The 18857-nt window shown below is 36.5% G+C and overlaps 1 protein-coding gene across 2 annotated transcripts in view; it reads left to right on the forward strand.

The window, feature by feature from the left end:
• STXBP5 (syntaxin binding protein 5) overlaps positions 1–18857 on the forward strand; it is a 167640-nt gene that overhangs the window by 97807 nt on the left and 50976 nt on the right. For both annotated transcript variants that reach the window (XM_040238645.1, XM_040238646.1), the window contains exons 10-17: positions 5353–5507; positions 6701–6773; positions 8511–8658; positions 8858–8925; positions 9201–9241; positions 10085–10305; positions 10795–10973; positions 17425–17550. In XM_040238645.1, coding sequence (XP_040094579.1) covers positions 5353–5507; positions 6701–6773; positions 8511–8658; positions 8858–8925; positions 9201–9241; positions 10085–10305; positions 10795–10973; positions 17425–17550 — 1011 coding nt within the window. The remainder of the gene's footprint in view (positions 1–5352; positions 5508–6700; positions 6774–8510; positions 8659–8857; positions 8926–9200; positions 9242–10084; positions 10306–10794; positions 10974–17424; positions 17551–18857) is intronic.

Consider the following 18857-nt stretch of genomic DNA (forward strand, 5'->3'; position numbering starts at 1 on the left):
TTGAGGTCTTTGCAGTGGTTATTCCTGCAGTCTAAACTGTATATCCTTCTCTTCCAACCCTGAGATCTTTGATTGGCTGGCTCCTCTTCATTCTGATTCCAGTTCACTTGTCATTACTTTAGGGGCCTTTCCTGAGTGCTCTATTTTACAGTAGCCCCTCTAGTCCCTCCCTCACATTCAGCACTCTACCTTGTTTTATTGTCTTCATACTTGTCACAGCGTGTTAACTGTCTGTCTAGAACAAGCATGAAAGCACCATTTTATTCTCAGGAGTTCAGTTCAGTTCAGTCGCTCAGTTGTGTCCGACTCTTTGTGACCCATGAATCGCAGCACGCCAGGCCTCCCTGTCCATCACCACCTCCTGCAGTTCACTCAGACTCACGCCCATCGAGTCAGTGATGCCATCCAGCCATCTCATCCTCTGTCGTCCCCTCCTCCTCCTGCCCTCAATCCCTCCCAGCATCAGAGTCTTTTCCAATGAGTCAACTCTTCGCATGAGGTGGCCAAAGTACTGGAGTTTCCGCTTTAACATCATTCCTTCCAAAGAAATCCCAGGCTGATCCAGAGTACAGGTGCTCAAATGAATGGGTAGTATTATGGGACTGAATTAAGCAAATTGGTTATACAAATGACTTCTTGAGTAGAGAAAATGAAGAATGCTTAACCTGGAAACACAGCTTCCGCCAAATCTATTGTCAAGGCCAGCCTCGGGAGCTTAATTGGAGTCAGGAAACATGTATACTTTCCTAAAGTGTCTAGCCTCTTAAAAATAACAATCAAAATTGTAAAAAGTTCAAACTAATACCTTCCTAAACCTAGATGCCTTCAAAAGGCAGACTCTTGGATAAAACTTATATTACTTCTAGACCTTATTATGACATCAAAAAGGATAATTTATTTAAAAAAATATTATCCACATTCACAATTCACATGTTATCTAGAAATAATCTAGATTCCTAGAACTTTGAATATAATTCCAAGTGTCAACAAAACTTTTGAATTTTTATAGTTTTATATGTCAAAAGTTAAAATGTTTAACTCAGTTTTACCATTGTATTTAAGACAGGTTTCTTCAGGTAAAATATTTATTTCCTTAATATTTATGCCTCAAGATTTGGGACATTAAGTTTGTAAGTCAAGTGATTCCTACCTGGCAAACTGAGGTGATTTTTTTAAAAACATCCCATAAGATAAGAAAAAATATGCATACACATGCATTTATTGCTGAATTATGGAAACTTTTATTATTATGAAAATAATATTACCTTGATATGCCTTTCAAACTATTTCTTATTCATTTATTTTTACCCATAATTTTTTGTTGTTGTTGTTGTTTCTCCTAAATTTACAAAAGAAGTATAGGTATTTACAAGGCCACTGAGCGAACATATATATATAGGACATATATATATAGGACAAACTTAACAAAATGCCATGATGTTATTTAAACCATGTTAAGAGTTTGTCTAATAAACTGATTACCTACCTGTCAGTACCTACTTGGTATCTCCATGGGAATTTTATTCTGTAATGTACCTTGGCATGTTCCTGTTCATAGTTCTTATATTAATAATGCAAGTTTTATATATATAAAAACAAACTTGTCAGACTTTTTTTGAAATATTACATATCAAATACGTGGCCCATGCCTCTCATTCTATAAAAGTGTAAGTTGTTCAACTCTTCACCCTTTTTAGTATTTTATATTCAGTTGTATGTTGTATTTCAGAATACAAGAGTTAGTTATATTGTTTATTCACTGTATGTAATGAGAAGTAGAAGAAAATTAAATATACTTTCCTGACTACAGTCAATAATCACAGTAAGTCAAGAATTGAGAATAGTGAAAGTATGGGTATAGGTCCATTACCCGAAACAGTTTAGTACTGAAAAATCTAAATGTTAGTAAGCTAGACAATAGTTAACATAACATACATTTTTGTTAATGTACTTATTTACCAACAACACACTGTTTTGCATATAGCAGTGAACAAAACAGATAAATACCCTTGCCCTCATGGAGGTCATGTTTTCATGAGGAAAACAATAAGCAAAATAATTAGTTCTGTGAATGATGATTTGAAGATAATGATAATAATAATAATAGGTAATTCTTTACACCCGACACTGAATCCAGTGCTTTGCGTATATTAATTAATTCAGTAATTGCCTGAGGATAAATACACTTGTTCCTTCGAAGAAAAGCTATGACCAACATAGACAGCATATTAAAAAGCAGAGACATTACTTTGCCAACAAAGGTCCATCTATTCAAGGCTATGGTTTTTCTAGTTGTCGTATATGGACATGAGAATTGGACCATAAAGAAAGCTGAGTGCCGAACAATTGATGCTTTTGAACTGTGGTGCTGGAGACAACTTTTGAGAGTCCTTGGGCTGCAAGGAGATCCAACCATTCAATCCTAAAGAAAATAAGTCCTGAATATTCATTGGAAGGACTGATGCTGAAGCTCCAATACTTTGGCCACCTCATGCAAAGAACTGACTCATTGGAAAAGACCCCAATGCTGGGAAAGATTAAAGGCAGGAGGAGAAGTGAATGACAAAGGATGAGATGGTTGGATGGCATCACCAACTCGATGATATGAGTTTGAGTAAGCTTTGTGAGTTGGTGACAGACAAGGAGGCCTGGCGTGCTGCAGTCCATGGAATTGCAAAGAGTCGGACACGACTGAGTGACTGAACTGAAATACTTACCACTCTAGCTCCATGTTATATAGACGCAGAAACTTGGCAAGGAGAGATTAAGCACCTTATGCAATGTCATGAGGAAAGTAGAGCCAGAGCTGAGATTTAAACAGGCAGTGTTGTTCCAGAACTAGCTATGTTTAACATTGCATATTATCACATACTACTTGTATTAGGTCTGAGAGGAGGGGGATAGATACACTGGACCTAGAGGAAGCACTATGAAACTACCTCAAAAATTATAAATGAAGAGATTTAAGAAGATTATATAGGAACATTTTAAATCATCTGTGTGATGCACCATAAACAACTCCCCACCAACAAATGGGACGATACATGTGGCAGATCAAGAGCTGATTTCCTTAGAATGCAAAGAACTCTTAGAAAACAGTTAGAAAAGATACTAATCCAATAAAAGATGGATGAAAAACATGTGCAGGCAACAAAGGAAAACATAAGCAAAGTGAAAAGACAGCCTTCCGAATGGGAGAAAATAATAGCAAATGAAGCAACTGACAAACAACTAATCTCAAAAATATACAAGCAACTCCTGCAGCTCAATTCCAGAAAAATAAACGACCCAATAAAAAAATGGGCCAAAGAACTAAATAGACATTTCTCCAAAGAAGACATACGGATGGCTAACAAACACATGAAAAGATGCTCAACATCACTCATTATAAGAGAAATGCAAATCAAAACCACAATGAGGTACCACTTCACACCAGTCAGAATGTCTGCGATCCAAAAATCTGCAAGCAATAAATGCTGGAGAGGGTGTGGAGAGAAGGGAACCCTCCTACACTGTTGGTGGGAGTGCAAACTAGTACAGCCACTATGGAGAACAGTGTGGAGATTCCTTAAAAAATTGCAAATAGAAATGCCTTATGACCCAGCAATCCCACTGTTGGGCATACACACAGAGGAAACCAGAATTGAAAGAAACACATGTACCCCAATGTTCATCGCAGCACTGTTTATAATAGCTAGGACATGGAAACAACCTAGATGTCCATCAGTAGATGAATGGATAAGAAAGCTGTGGTACATATACACAATGGAGTATTACTCAGCCATTAAAAAGAATACATTTGAATCAGTTCTGATGAGATGGATGAAACTGGAGCCGATTATACAGAGTGAAGTGAGCCAGAAAGAAAAACACCAATACAGTATACTAACACATATATATGGAATTTAGGAAGATGGCAATGATGACCCTGTATGCAGGACAGCAAAAGAGACACAGATGTGTATAGCGGACTTTTGGACTCAGAGGGAGAGGGAGAGGGTGTGATGATTTGGGAGAATGGCATTGAAACATGTATAATAACATGTAAGAATCGAAATACCAGTCTATGTCTGATGCAGGATATGACACGCTTGGGGCTGACGCGCGGGGATGACCCAGAGAGATGTTGTGGGGAGGGGGGTGGGAGGGGGGTTCATGTTTGGGAACGCATGTACACCTGTGGTGGATTCATGTCAATCTATGCCAAAACCAATACAGAATTGTAAAGTAAAAATTAAAAATAAATAAATAAATTTTAAAAAAAATAAAAAATAAAAAAAAAAAATAATAAAATGAAGTAATTTGAAGGAAAAAAAAAAAAACATGTGCAGGGAAGTCAAGAATTACACATAGATCAAAGCATATGAAAGGATATTTAAGTATTTTTCTTTTTTCATATTTAAATATGTAGCTTTTAAAAGTAAATCATTACATTTACTAATGACAAATAAGGAGACAAAGTTATAGGACTTATTAGAAGTGTCACTGGCACCCCACTCCAGTACTCTTGCCTGGACAATCCCATGGACGGAGAAGCCTGGTGGGCTGCAGTCCATGGGGTCGCGAAGAGTCGGACACAACTGAGCGACTTCACTTTGACTGTTCACTTTCATGCATTGAGAAGGAAATGGTAACCTACTCCAGCATTCTTGCCTGGAGAATCCCAGGGATGGGGGAGCCTGGTGGGCTGCCGTTTATGGGGTCGCACAGAGTCGGACATGACTGAAGCGACTTAGCAGCAGCAGCAGCAGCAGCAGAAGTGTCAAAAGGGCAGTTGATAGATGTACATGGGAGTTGTATTTCTGAGGATACCAGCCAAGCTTCCAGGAGAGAATTAAGCACTACAGAAAATGATTTGAGTGACCATTTTTTCAGTTTTCTCAGGAGTGATTTGTGGCTAGTACATTCTTGATGCATCTTTGAGAAGTTAATTCATTGCATACAATGGGTACCTTAGGATATTCACATTTCCTCTTAGAATGTCTGTTGAGAGGGTCTGGTTATTAGGATTGAAAATAATGACAGTACATTTAAGAGACTTAACAGGAGAAACCCAGAGATAATTTTTTGAAAATTTTATAAAGATAAAGGAAAGAAAAATATAGGGACCAAAAGGAGATGTGAAAGTAGAATGTGGTCAGTGTTCATATGCACTGTAGATTAATTTTTAAGAATTCACCTGGTTTTTACCTATTTCAATTTAAAAATCTACATGTGAGTAATCAATTAGATGGTGCCTAAAAATGTTAAAATTTAAGATATTATTATTTCACTAAAAAAGAATTTATGATACAGCAAGAAGATAGACTCCACTGTGCTGTTTATAATCCTAACTGTGTGTTTTATTTCCAGGGAACCTTTTATTATTTTATCAGGAGGCTTGTCATATGATACTGTAGGAAGAAGACCTTGCTTAACAGTGATGCATGGGAAAAGTACCGCAGTGCTAGAGATGGACTACTCAATTGTTGACTTTCTGACGCTGTGTGAGACGCCATACCCAAATGGTAAGCGTTGTACCTTTAAAGTTCAGTCTCTAAATATGTCTGTTACTCAGAGCAAGACCTCCTGGTTTTCTAAGCAGTTAACTTACCCCGTTGTGCTGATTCTTCTGGGGAAGGAATGCTGCCTTCATAACTTTATAAATTTTATTTGGGAAATTTTGTTTAATAAACTGTGTCTGTTTCATTCTAAATTTTGGTAGTAAGTGCCTCTGAAGGATAGACAAAACTGTCCACATTAAGAGCAACTTAAAAATCCTCTAAAAATCTAGTGTGTCAGTTACAGTTTTCCAGAATAACAGAACCAATAGGAGATTTTAGAAGGTGAATGAGAACAGAAATATGAATTTATTTTAAAGGAATCGTGAAAATGTACTACTGATTTGAAAATTCAAGATAGAGTTTGATTTGCAGTCTTGAACCTGAATTTTTAAGGCAGGAAACTCAGGCACATTTCCAAGTTGCCATCTTGAGGCAAATTGCTTTTTTCAGAACACCTCCTGTCTTTGTTCTTCAGGCCTTCAACTGATTGAATGAGACCCACCCAAATTATCTACAATTTTCTACCTTACTTAGAGTCTACTAACTTAAATGTTAATCACATCTAAAAAATGCCTTCATAGCAACATCTGCACTGGTGTTTGACCAAACAAATGGACACCATAGCAGAGATAAGCTAACACATGAAATTAATCACTATCATTGACATGTTATTATTTCAGGGGAAATTTAGCTGGATCTTTTTTACTTTTATTTAAAGCTAATTGAGATATAAATATGTAATACATTTTATAGTTGATATGCACATAGAAAATACCCAAGAAAGAGTTATAATATTATACTAGTAATCTAGTAGATTTCTATGTGATCCAGTTATGAGAGTTGTTCTTAAGGGTATTCAGATTTAAATTTGAGATATGTTATCCATGTACTGTCTTGGACTTTGCAATACCATGGAAGGTACTGAACTTGTCTAACTCATCTTTACAAAACAAATAATTATTTATGGGGTATTATATAGATTTATCTCATTTAACACATACTGCCCTTACATTATATGAAGGACAATATCAGAATGTTAAATACTTGAGTGAATGGAACAAAATAAAATAAAAACCACGCCAACATGTTTTATTATCTAATCTGCAGCCCTCTTGCATATCTGTAACTATTGTTCATGCCTTGCTTTCCTGTTCCAGATTTTCAAGAACCATACGCTGTGGTGGTTCTACTAGAAAAGGATTTAGTACTAATAGACCTTGCACAAAATGGGTAAGAAATAAAATTTGGTCAACAGTTACTTTAGTATGTGGTGAAGAAAGAGTCTCTTTAGGATTGACTATTTCATTTCTTTGAAAATGCTGCATTCATATTCATAACCTGGACCCCCTTTTAGAACCACAGATACACGTTTCTCATTACCTGCCAAATTTCTCCGTTATGGTACTCATATAGAAATCCAAGTTTAAATCAAAATTTGTTGAATTTCTGAAATGTTTTATGATTCAACCTAATACTTGAATACCCTGAAAGTGAAAATGAAAGTCGCTCAGTCGTGTCCAATTCTTTGCGACGCCATGGACTTGGACTATATGGTCCGTGGAATTCTCCAGGCCGGAATACTGGAGAGTAGGTAGCCTAACCCTTCTCCAGGGGATCTTCCCAACCCAGGGGTCGAACCCAGGGTGGATTCTTTACCAGCTGAACCACAAGGGGAAGCCCAAGAATACTGGAATGGGTAGCCTATCCCTGTTCCCTGGTTCGATTCCTGGGTTTGGAAGATATGCTGGAGAAAGGAGGAGGCTACCCACTCCAGTATTCTTGGGATTCGCCTGTGCCTTAGCTGGTAAAGAATCCACCCCAGGTTCGGTCCCTGGATTGGGATTATTTCCTGGAGAAGGGAAAGTCTACCCACTCCAGTATTCTGGCCCGGAGAATTCCATGGACTGTTAAGTCCATGGGGTCACAAAGAGTCAGACATCCATGACTGAGCAACTTTCACTTCACTTCACTTCACCAATCTTGTTACTCTTTCTGTAAATCCCTTTGGGTCTCTATTTTTTATGTAAAAACATTTTCTCAGCCTGCTACTCTATTCAGCGTACATTTCCAACCTGGCACCTGTTCTCTAGGAAGACTGGACAGTGTGTTAAACAAGCATCACCGCCCCCCCCACCCCCGCCCCTGACTTTTCTTATGTAGCTCCCAGCAGCTGAAACGTCCCACTTGTGTCACTGACACCAAAAATCCACATAACTTTCAAAGGCAGCCTTCTTTTCCTCTTCAAGTTTGTCCTATTTCAAAGCGGCCTTCTTTTCCTCTTCAAGCTTTTCCTATTCTCTCTTCACCAGATATATCATAACTGACCTGTAAATTCTCACCATAGATCCTGTGCAACTTTTTGTGGTATTTCCAATATTCTGCTTGTTCTAGATTAGATGATATCATGTTTACTTATAAATTTTTTGAATGGAAGAACATTCTGTTATATTAGTTGTATTTCCTGAGAGATAATCATTAAATATGGTTTTAAATGAGTTTACCCATTCAATATTTCTGGACTGGGGGCAATATTGCCCCTCAAGAGACGTTTGACAATGTCTGTGTGGACATCTGTGGTTGAGGGGAGGGGTGCTGCTGGCATCTAGTGGTAGAGGACAGGGGTGCTGCTAAACATCCTCGGTGCACAGGACATAATAAGCTGTCTGACTAAAATGGAAATGGTACTGAGATAGGAAAACCCTAAAGTGTAAGTGAACGGTATTATTTACCTTACTTTAAGGCATTCCAAAATTCACGTCAACTAGTGCGTGGTAGCTGCAATAATGATTTTTTTTTCTTCTTGAAAATAACAAGACCATGTCGAACAAAGGAATTTAAAAACATTATCTCTAAATGATAGCCCTAGAATAACCTATTATTAAATAAGTTTAAATATGTTTTTCATTGTTTCATTAATCATAGGTAATCATTCATTAACAAATATTTTTTCTTTTCCTCTTCTTAAAGATATCCTATATTTGAAAATCCCTACCCTTTGAGTATACATGAATCCCCTGTTACATGTTGCGAATATTTTGCTGATTGTCCTGTGGACCTTATTCCTGCACTTTATTCTGTTGGAGCTAGACAGAAACGTCAAGGCTACAGCAAAAAGGTAATGAGCATTAATTTTACTCATTACTTTACTTTCAGTGTTTTATACTTCTCACCTTGACATGGTTAATAATGATACCTTCTCTAGAGAAATTAATCATTTTTGGAAATGAAATGTGTTGTTTACTGTTGTCATAAATATATTATGAAGATACATGCTATGCTTGGAAATTGCTTTATACAATAATCTTTTCTTATAGGAATGGCCCATTAATGGAGGTAATTGGGGCTTGGGTGCTCAAAGCTACTCAGAAATAATTATTACAGGGTAAGTAAAAGTCTCTTTTCTTCTTAAAGAAAATCATTAATAACTAAATATGATTAGGACTACATAAATATTAATTAGTTGGGCAGGTAGTGCTTTTCTTTATGCAGTAACATCATAAGTAATAAGTTATTGTATAGAACATATAAATTTATCCTAAATTTTGCCTTTTTCCTCATTTTGGTAACTGTGTTCAAGTAATAATATATTTAACTTCAAAGAGAAAAATAGTGTAAATTTTTTCTTCAACACATTCTTAATTCATTTGCTTTTCATAGGCATGCTGATGGGTCGATTAAGTTCTGGGATGCTTCTGCGAGTAAGTATTCTGAATATTATTTGTTACATGCTATGCAGTTATTGCTTTTATGTAATCTGTTTTGTAATAATTGCATAGCTAACATTTAATTTGAAATTTAGAGGCTGTAAAGTTAATGCTTGATTTATCAAGTATTTGAGTAGAATTTATAATAGATGAAGATATTTGAAGGATGTTAATTAGTAAATCAAGAATAAGTCTCAGCAAAAATACTCAAATCCTTTCTTCAGTATTTTTTCAAACCTTCTCTTCCTAACTCAGAGATAAGAGAAATGAAACTATGTTTCAAATCAACATAAATCTGTTCAATAATTTTAGTGTCTGATTCTAAACTTACATCATGAAAGTTTATGCTGTCTATGTGAATTATATACAGTGGTTACATTAGCAAAAAGGAAAGAATGCTTTGAATGAATAATGTACAAACACTACTAATTACAAAATTAGAATCTAATTAACTCAGGATATATTATGTTTCATCATGAAGTGTGTTAGATAATAGTGGTACCTTTCAGAGAGAAAATAATTCTGTAAAGCAAAATATGTGCTTTATTATTTATATTTATGCTTTTCTTTTTTATAAAGTCTTTTTGTTACTCATTTTTTTCAGATAATCTAAATTCATCATCATGGTGATTTTTTTTTTTTGAATGAATACAATGAGTGTACCTTCTTTGGTCAATGAAGTATAATGAATACATTATATAAAAGAATGAGAGAAATATAGACATAGGAATAAAAATATGATTCAAAAAACAGGCTGTTTTTCTGATGTGGTATGACTGATTAAATATTCCCTTTTATTCTTTTTGTACTAAGATATTTTATCCTTTTTTTTTTTAGTAACTCTACAAGTATTATATAAACTAAAGACATCTAAAGTATTTGAAAAGTCAAGAAATAAAGATGAGAAGCCAAACACAGACATTGTAGATGAGGATCCATATGCCATTCAGATCATCTCCTGGTGTCCCGAAAGTAGAATGCTGTGCATAGCTGGAGTTTCAGCTCATGTCATTATTTATAGATTCAGCAAACAAGAAGTGATTACAGAAGTCATTCCGGTAGTAGTCTCTTAATTATTTTCAGTGTCAAATGTCTGACATTTAAGTTTTCAAATCATGTAGGAGACTATCTGTAGTCATTTTTAAAATACCTCAGTATTTACAGTGCATTTATCTTTTGTGAAGAAAAGGCATACTTTTATGTATATCTTTTTACTGAACATTTATTTAAATCTTTAAATGCATTCTGTTTCATTTAAGGAAAGCTAATATAAGTATGAGCCTAATCTAATTTAGTATTAACAGGAGTGCCATAAATCCTAAAATCATAATGTATATGTGTGAATGTACTTGCACACAACACACAATCATTTTTAAAAAGCTGAGTCAGAAATATTTTTTTCTTTGTGAAATCTTTACCTTTAGTAACCTCACTAAATTTTTCCTTTAAAAATGTTCTTTCCACTGTAGTGTACATGTGTGTATGTATAAACTAACAAAATGAACAGTAATTGTTAAGAGAGGGTAAACTGTCTTATTTTACAACAGATGCTTGAAGTTCGATTGTTGTATGAGATAAGTGATGTGGAAACCCCAGAGGGTGAACAGGCACCACCCTTGCCAACACCGGTTGGGAGTGCCAATCCACAGCCCATCCCTCCTCAGTCTCATCCTTCTACCAGTAGCAGTTCATCTGATGGGCTTCGGGACAATGTCCCTTGTTTGAAGTAAGTTAAAGAGAAATACAGATGGTTTGGAACTTACCTTTTAATTTAGATAAATTATAAGCATTAGGAAAGTTAAGTAATGTTTTCCTGTGACAGAGTAAAATGATATAACCACTTCTCTTTCTGCATTTCACTGTGGTTAATCCAACTCACTTTTTTGTGGCACCAAGAGGAATATGATTGCATTCCATGATTTTATCCTTAAAGTAATACGACTTGATCTCTAAACTTACTAATGGACCAGCATGGATTTCTCCTCTGTATCTAGCTCATTCTTCTCAATCCATCATCATTTTTTAGTCTAGGTTTATGTGTGGATCAAATGTACACGTTGACTGCTTTCTGGCACTCTGAAAATTCTGTTTTTTTCAGCCTTTAGAGATATAGTTGTTTGGTAGTCATTTTCTTTTTCTGAATCTTCTTTAATATCACAGCATTGTTATATAAATGCATTTATTGTAGAAATCCAAATTTAATGCATTTTGCTTTTCTATAGGAGTAAATTGGACAAGATTTATTTTTACTTTCATATTATTGAGTGGTTAAATTTTTTAAAGCATCAGTTCAGATCAGTCGCTCAGGCATGTCCAACTCTGCGACCGCATGGACTGTAGCACGCCAGGCTTTCCTGTCCATCACCAACTCCTGGAGCTTACTCAAAGTCGTGTCCATTGAGTTGGTGATAACATCCAACCATCTCATCCTCTGTCGTCCCCTTCTCCCGCCTTCAGTCTTTCCCAGCACCAGGGTTTTTTCCAATGAGTCAGTTCTTCATATCAGGTGGCAAAGTACTGAAGCTTCAGCTTCTGCATCAGTCCTTCCAGTGAATATTCAGGACTGATTTCCTTTAGAATTGACTGGTTGGATCTCCTTACAGTCCAAGGGACTCTCAAGAGTCTTCTCCAACACCACAGTTCAAAAACATCAATTCTTCGGTGTTCAGCTTTCTTTATAGTCCATCTCTCACACCTATACATGACTACTGGAAAAACCATAGCTTTGACTAGACAGATTTTTGTTGGCAAAGTAACGTCTCTGCTTTTTAATATGCTGTCTAGGTTGGTCACTTTTAAAGCATATGAGCCTTAAAAATGGCATAGAAAGAAAACGAAGAAAGAGTTAAAATCACTGAATGATTTCATGAAGACTGTGATTAAAAGTATTATATTTACAGAGAAGTCAACTAGGGTGTAAAGAGAAGTCAATTAGGGTCATGACTGAAAGTGTGTGGAAAATGTCAGAGATTGAATACAAAAGTTGGGGGCGAAAGGCAGACTGTAGTAGATTCAAGATAGGGAGGGTAGTCATAAAGACAGTTTCATTTGTTAAAAGAACTAGGCTTTATACTGTTTGACTTTAGGTCTACTAGAACCATTATTGAATGGTTTAATAGTTGCTGAGGAGAATGTCTGCATAATCAAAAATGCATTCAACCAGAGATAAAGCAGATTTTTTTATATCACAATCACTCATGATATAGAACTATAGAAAAGTACAGCTTTTTTAATCTTCTTTATATGCTTATGTAAATTTGAGATTGTGTTCTATGCTAGTGGTTCTCAAACAGGGATGATTTTGCTCCTCAGAATGCTTGGCAATGTCTGGAGACAATATTTGTCACAACAGGAAGAAGTGCTACTGACATCTAGTGTGAAAAGTGAAATTCGCTCAGTCATGTCTGACTCTTTGCAACCCCATGGCCTGTACAGTCCATGGAATTCTCCAGGCCAGGATACTGGAGTGGGTAGCCTTTCCCTTCTCCAGGGGATCTTCCCAACCCAAGAATCGAACCAGGATCTCCTGCATTGCAGGTGGATTCTTGACCAGCTGAGCTACCAGGGAAGCCCGGACATAGAGACCAGAGTTGATGCAAAACATCCTGTGGTGCACAGGACAGTGCCGCACAACAGATTTAGCCAGCTCAGGATGCCAGCAGCGCCGAGGATGAAAACTGACCTGACCTTAGAATATAAGCATTGAGGTTAAGCAGCTGCTTTCTTAGAAAGGTCTTAGGTTTCTTCCCTCTTTCTCTCCCCGCCCTCCCTACCCCCTCCCCTTTCCTTTCTATCCCATGTGTATACTTCCTTTCTGCTACCGTCTGATGTATGTTTAGATAGAGTGAGACTTGGCAATAAACGAATTCTACATCTTTCCCTTTTGTTACTTACTCTGTAGTACTTTAAACTTAAATTTGTAAAGTTTACATTAATGTCACTTTATGTTAATTTACATTAATGTCACTTCTTCTGATTTTCATGTATATTTCTGTTTTTTGTTTAATTTTTATAAGTATATAAAGTAGTTTGTCTTTGAGGTTTGTTTTGGTAACAAGTTCAAGATTTTTGTCTAAAATCCACATATTCACTAGTGACTTCTAAATCACAGTCAATCTGAATTATATATATATATAAATATATATTTTTTTTTTACCATTTTAATAGTTTTCAGGTAAATGCAGTTAATGTTAACTGCACATCGTTTTAGTCCACAATCTCAAAAACCAATTTTAAAAGTCAAGATATAGCTAAATTGATGTGAAAATAACTAATACTTAGATTTTGTTTGTTTTTTGGACAAATTATTTTTGTACTTAGTTTGGTTTTTTTTTCCTTTTCCCCATTGAATTATAGTTGATTTACAATATTATATTTCTGCTGTACAGCAAAATGATTCAGTTATACCTATATATATATTCTTCTTTAAATATTCTTTTCCAATATTCTTTATCATAGTATATTGAACATCGTTCCCTGTGCTATACAGTAGGACCTTGTTGTTTATTCATTCTGTATATAATAGCTTACATCCTCTAACCCCAGCCTCCCATTCCATCCCTCCCTGTACATGATTGTCTTTTGAAGAAACTCTTTAAAAGTAACTGTTTGATTTTGTTTTCAAGTATTTTAACTGTGCTTTTTTCAGGGTATTAGTCAAATCAGACAAATTGTTTTGAAATCGCCAGGCCTCTAAACATTATTTTTAAATTTAAAATACATTTGTGCAAATTATGGAGCTTTTCATAAAAATAAGTTCTACCTTTTGTCTTTAAAAAGTAAACATATTAATATATTAAAATGATAACTTGCATATAACCATTATAAACATTAAACATAATGCCCACTCAGCCCTCATTTTGTATTTTTAAAATCTAACATATGTCATCATTTCTTGATTTGATTTCTAATTTTTTACCAGTTGAGGCTTTTTCAGCATGTTTGACTATTTAAAGCTATTTTTGCCTAAGAATGTTTTTGTTTCATACTAAGTAAAATAAGAATTCGATGACTTCTGTGTGTCTTCATCACTTACATCTAAAATGTGCCCAAATATACCTCTCTGAAATTATCTCTGAATGCCTGTTCCTGCTCCTGAAAATCTGAGTGTGAGTATGTAAGTGTGAAAGTCACTCAGTCGTGTCCAACTGTTATCGACCCCATGGACTATATAAGTCCATGGATATCTCCAGGTCAGAACTCTGGAGTAGGTAGCCATTCCCTTCTCCAGGGTATCTTCCCAACCCAGGGATTGAACCCAGGTCTCCAGCATTGCAGGCAGACTTTTTACCAACTGAACCACGAGGGCAGCCCTGAGAATCTAAGGTGCACGTAAGTATGCCAGAGGGAGAGTGGATACTTCCTTGAAGCCTATTTAATTCATACAGGGAGAAAATAGCACACTCATACTCTACAGGCTATGCTTGTATCAACAGAGGCTGTCTCTGGTGGAGATGAAATGCTACTCAGTGTTTATTTTTGTCTTTTGAGGTGGATGGCTGTAGCTGATCAGTGGGTGTTTCCCAGAGGAAAATTAGAACTTTTGCTTCAGCCAGTGTGTAGTTATGAGTATATTAACTTGCAGACTTTGCACAGGCAGTTGTGACTGCAGCTAAGTTCATTTTAAGAGTACTCTTGGTGATTCACATTTACTCCAAAACTTGGAAAACGTTGTGACCCTTTTCTTACCTGGACTGAGTCTAGCAAATATGACAGCAAAAGGTCTGGTGTTGTGGTATTCTTCATGGAAGTACCAACTAAATGATCCAAAGGGTTCTCTGAGTTTAGTGTCAGGAGGTTAAACATAGAATAGACTTCTGGCTGTCCTTCTTTATACATTTATTCCAAGGCAGAAGCCTCAAGAATCATTAGAATACCCAGGCTTTGTGTATGTTTTACAAGAACAATTATGGAGAGTCTGTGCAATCAAAATGTCCCCACCTTAAAGTAAAAGTAGATTTTTTTAATAGTAAAAGTAGTCACACAGATAGTTCATATTTTATAAAAATTTTATCTTCCAAATTCACTTGAAGTTTACAAGTAATAAAGGTATTAGCTTAGTAACTTTATTCCTTAGAAGTCTCACATTTATAGACAAACCTCTCCTTCGCTCCCTCTAACATGTTTATAACAAGTTTAACCAATGTAAGTTTTGCGGGAACTCACTCAATATAAGTGAGTATAACTGTTTTGCTGAATAGTTCACTTGAAGACCCCTACCATCCTGTCAAAGTTACTACATCTTCTAAGACTGGCTCTTCATCCTGACATCTTTTTCTTTTTCAAAACTTAGAATCACTGTCTTTTTCTCCCCTCCTCCGCCTCTAATCAGTCTGCAGCTCATTTATTCATTCAATAAATATTGAATACCTCATCTGCTGGAATATTAAAAGTAACTGCAAGGTATCTACCTTAATGGAGTTTATGAACCTTTTTGAGACTTAGTTCATGGGTTTCGAATCTGTCTTATTACTTTGCATCACACGAATCACAGGAAGTTCCTCATGAGTCTTCTTATTCTACCTCATCTTGTGAAGTTTTACAGTTAATCTTCCCAAAATATTTCTCCTAAACCCTTCACTGTCTTTTAATTCTTTAATAATGAAATTGTATGCCTTTTGCATAATTTGGCCATTGAAAAATTTCTCTCATAGGCACTCACAGTATCCTTATCCTGTGATTAAGTAAAATATTCCCACTTTCAAACAGGAAGACATTAAGTGGCAGAACCAAGACTCACACTCTAGCACTTCAGAGCCCTGAGTTCTTTCTACCAACATCATACCTTTGCAGCCAGACCTCGCAGACCTCCAAAGTCTGGCCCTGGCCTGTCTCGCTATAGTGACTTTTTTTTTTTTTTTTTTTTTAATTCTTACTATTACTACATATACCTTCTACTGTGACCAAACATATACACTTGTTAATCTTTGTTTACGGCTTTCCTACTTCTTTATCTTGTTAGTATATTTTTTTGCAAAAGCAATTTTTTGACACTATCCAGCAGTTTTGGTGGAGAAGGCAATGGCAACCCACTCCAGTACTCTTGCCTGGCCAATCCCATGGAAGGAGGAGCCTGGTAGGCTACAGTCCATGGGATCACGAAGAGTTGTACACGACTGAATGACTTCCCTTTCACTTTTCACTTTCATGCATTGGAGAAGGGAATGGCAGCCCCCTCCAATGTTCTTGCCTGGAGAATCCCAGGGACGGGGGAGTCTGGTGGGCTGTCATCTATGGCATCACACAGAGTTGGACACGACTGAAGTGACTTAGCAGCAGCAGCAGTTGTGGGAGAAAGAGTGTATGCTATCAAAGGGCTTCCCTGATAGCTCAGTTGATAAAGAATCCTCCTGCAATGCAGGAGACCCCGGTTCAATTCCTGGGTCGGGAAGATCCGCTGGAGAAGGGAGAGGCTACCCACTCCAGTATTCTTGGGCTTCCCTTGTGGCTCAGCTGGTAAAGAATTTGCCTGCAATGCAGGAGACCTGGGTTCAATGCCTGGATTGGGAGGATTTCCTGGAGAAGGGAAAGTCTACCCACTCCAGTGTTCTGGCCTGGAGAATTCCATGGACTGTATAATCCACGGGGTCACAAAGAGTCGGACACAACTGAGCGAATTTCACTTCCCTTGACTTCTATGCTATCAAAAATACTACCAACTCAAAGTCAAAAGAGATTTTTTAGTAGTAAAAGTGGTTATGCAAACAAAAATAAATTGCTCACATTGTTTATACATTTTCCTTAATCCCTTATGTTTTAGGCCAGCTTTCATCTACTTATAGTCTACCTTTATCAAAGTTTAAGTCTACTCTTCTGTCTTGGGCTTTTTCTGCAGCTTGATTTTTTTTTCCTGTTAAGACCTAGAGTGCAGCTTCTCTTTGTTCTTCTCTCTGTCCTTCCCTGGTCTTCTTTCGCTCCTCTCTACCCACCTCCTCCTCCTCCCCTTTCACTTCTCCCTCCCTCCTCAATTTATATGTGGAACTTGCCTATGATCTGTTGCATCTCCAACTAGATTAAATGATTCTAGAGGACAGGATTCTGATTTTTGCATTTTATATCATATACTTTCATATATAAAGTTATTTTTATATAGCTATTGGTGGATGACTTTATAATTACATAGTCTAATAAGATAATTGAAGATGTGTTAAAAGGCAACACGTTTTCCTTTCTTCCAGAGTTAAAAGTTCTCCACTTAAACAGTCTCCAGGTTATCAGACAGAATTAGTTATACAGTTGGTGTGGGTGAGTGGAGAACCACCACAACAAATAACCAGTCTGGCAGTTAATTCTTCCTATGGATTGTAAGTATAATTTCTGTATTTCTGTGTCTCTTCATTGTATTCCATGCATTTTTATATTTTTGAAAAGAGAATGGGTGATCCTTATTATATCACTTAAAATGTTGTATAAGCTTCAATGTCAGATCAAATTCAGTGTTTATTTGGAACATACTTCTGTTCTGAATAATTTACTCTGGATGTGCTTATTACTACTTCCTTATCTAGAGTTAAATATCTCATGGATCAGTGAATCTGTCCTTACCTTGATGTACTCTGAGAAATAATTTCCTTATTAATATTTGGTATAATAAAGGTCTAACATCAACCCAAAAGACTGTGTTCTAAATTGATTCTGTAAATGTTGAACCATAGCTGCCTAATTTATTCTTTCTCCTTCCATAGTTAACTTGTAAAAACTGTAAAGACATAGTAATAGCTTAGTAAAGTATTCATCTATACTTCAGGTGTGTTTTTATTTATCATTTCATGCCTTCAAGTGTATGGTGTTTATAGTACATACTTTTTATTATAATAGGATAGAGTCATAAAGTATTTACTTTTGTTTTAAAAATCAACACTGTCAGGCTTCCTGGTGGCTCAATGGTATAGAATCCACCTACCAATGCAGGAGACACAGGTTCAGTCCCTAGTCCGGGAAGATCCCACCTCCCAAAGTAACTTATGCCTGTACACCACAACTACTGAGCCTGTGCTCTAGAACCCGGGAGTGTCAACTGCCGAGCCACAGACCTCGCCTACCAAAGCCTGCATGCCCTAGAGCCTGTGCTCTGCAACAAGAGAAGCCATTGCAATGAGAAGCCCACGCACTGTAACTAGGCACTAACCCCCGCTCACCTCAACTAGATAAAAGACCATGCAGCAACAAAGACCCAGTGTAACCAAAAATCAGTCACTCAATAAAATTATTTTTTTTTAAATCAACATTGTGATTAAAGAGAAACCACATGCCAGCTGTTTGGTCCAGAGCTGTTTATCTTGTGTAGGTCACTGTCTCCTTCCTTGATTCTAGCCCTAGGAACTCATTCCTCTTCCTTCTGATAGCTACTACCACCTACACTATCTCTTGCATTTGTGCACGTAACTAAGACTGGCTACAGTCTGAAATAGTCTTCTCTAATGTCTTTTATTTGCTGTCCCACAATGTGAAAGTACAGATGTTTCTTTTTTTTTTTTTTAAAGTATTTTGCTGTCTACAGCCATAAGAGAAACAAACTGGAAATAAGAAGCAACAGAATGTTTCAGAGAAAGTTGCAAATCAGTTGCTCGCAGTCCTGACTGGGTTCACAACTATATTTTGTTTAGGCTTT

The sequence above is a fragment of the Oryx dammah genome, unplaced genomic scaffold (genome assembly GCF_014754425.2).
Source record: "Oryx dammah isolate SB20612 unplaced genomic scaffold, SCBI_Odam_1.1 HiC_scaffold_4, whole genome shotgun sequence".
In the NCBI taxonomy this organism is placed as follows: Eukaryota; Metazoa; Chordata; class Mammalia; order Artiodactyla; family Bovidae; genus Oryx; species Oryx dammah.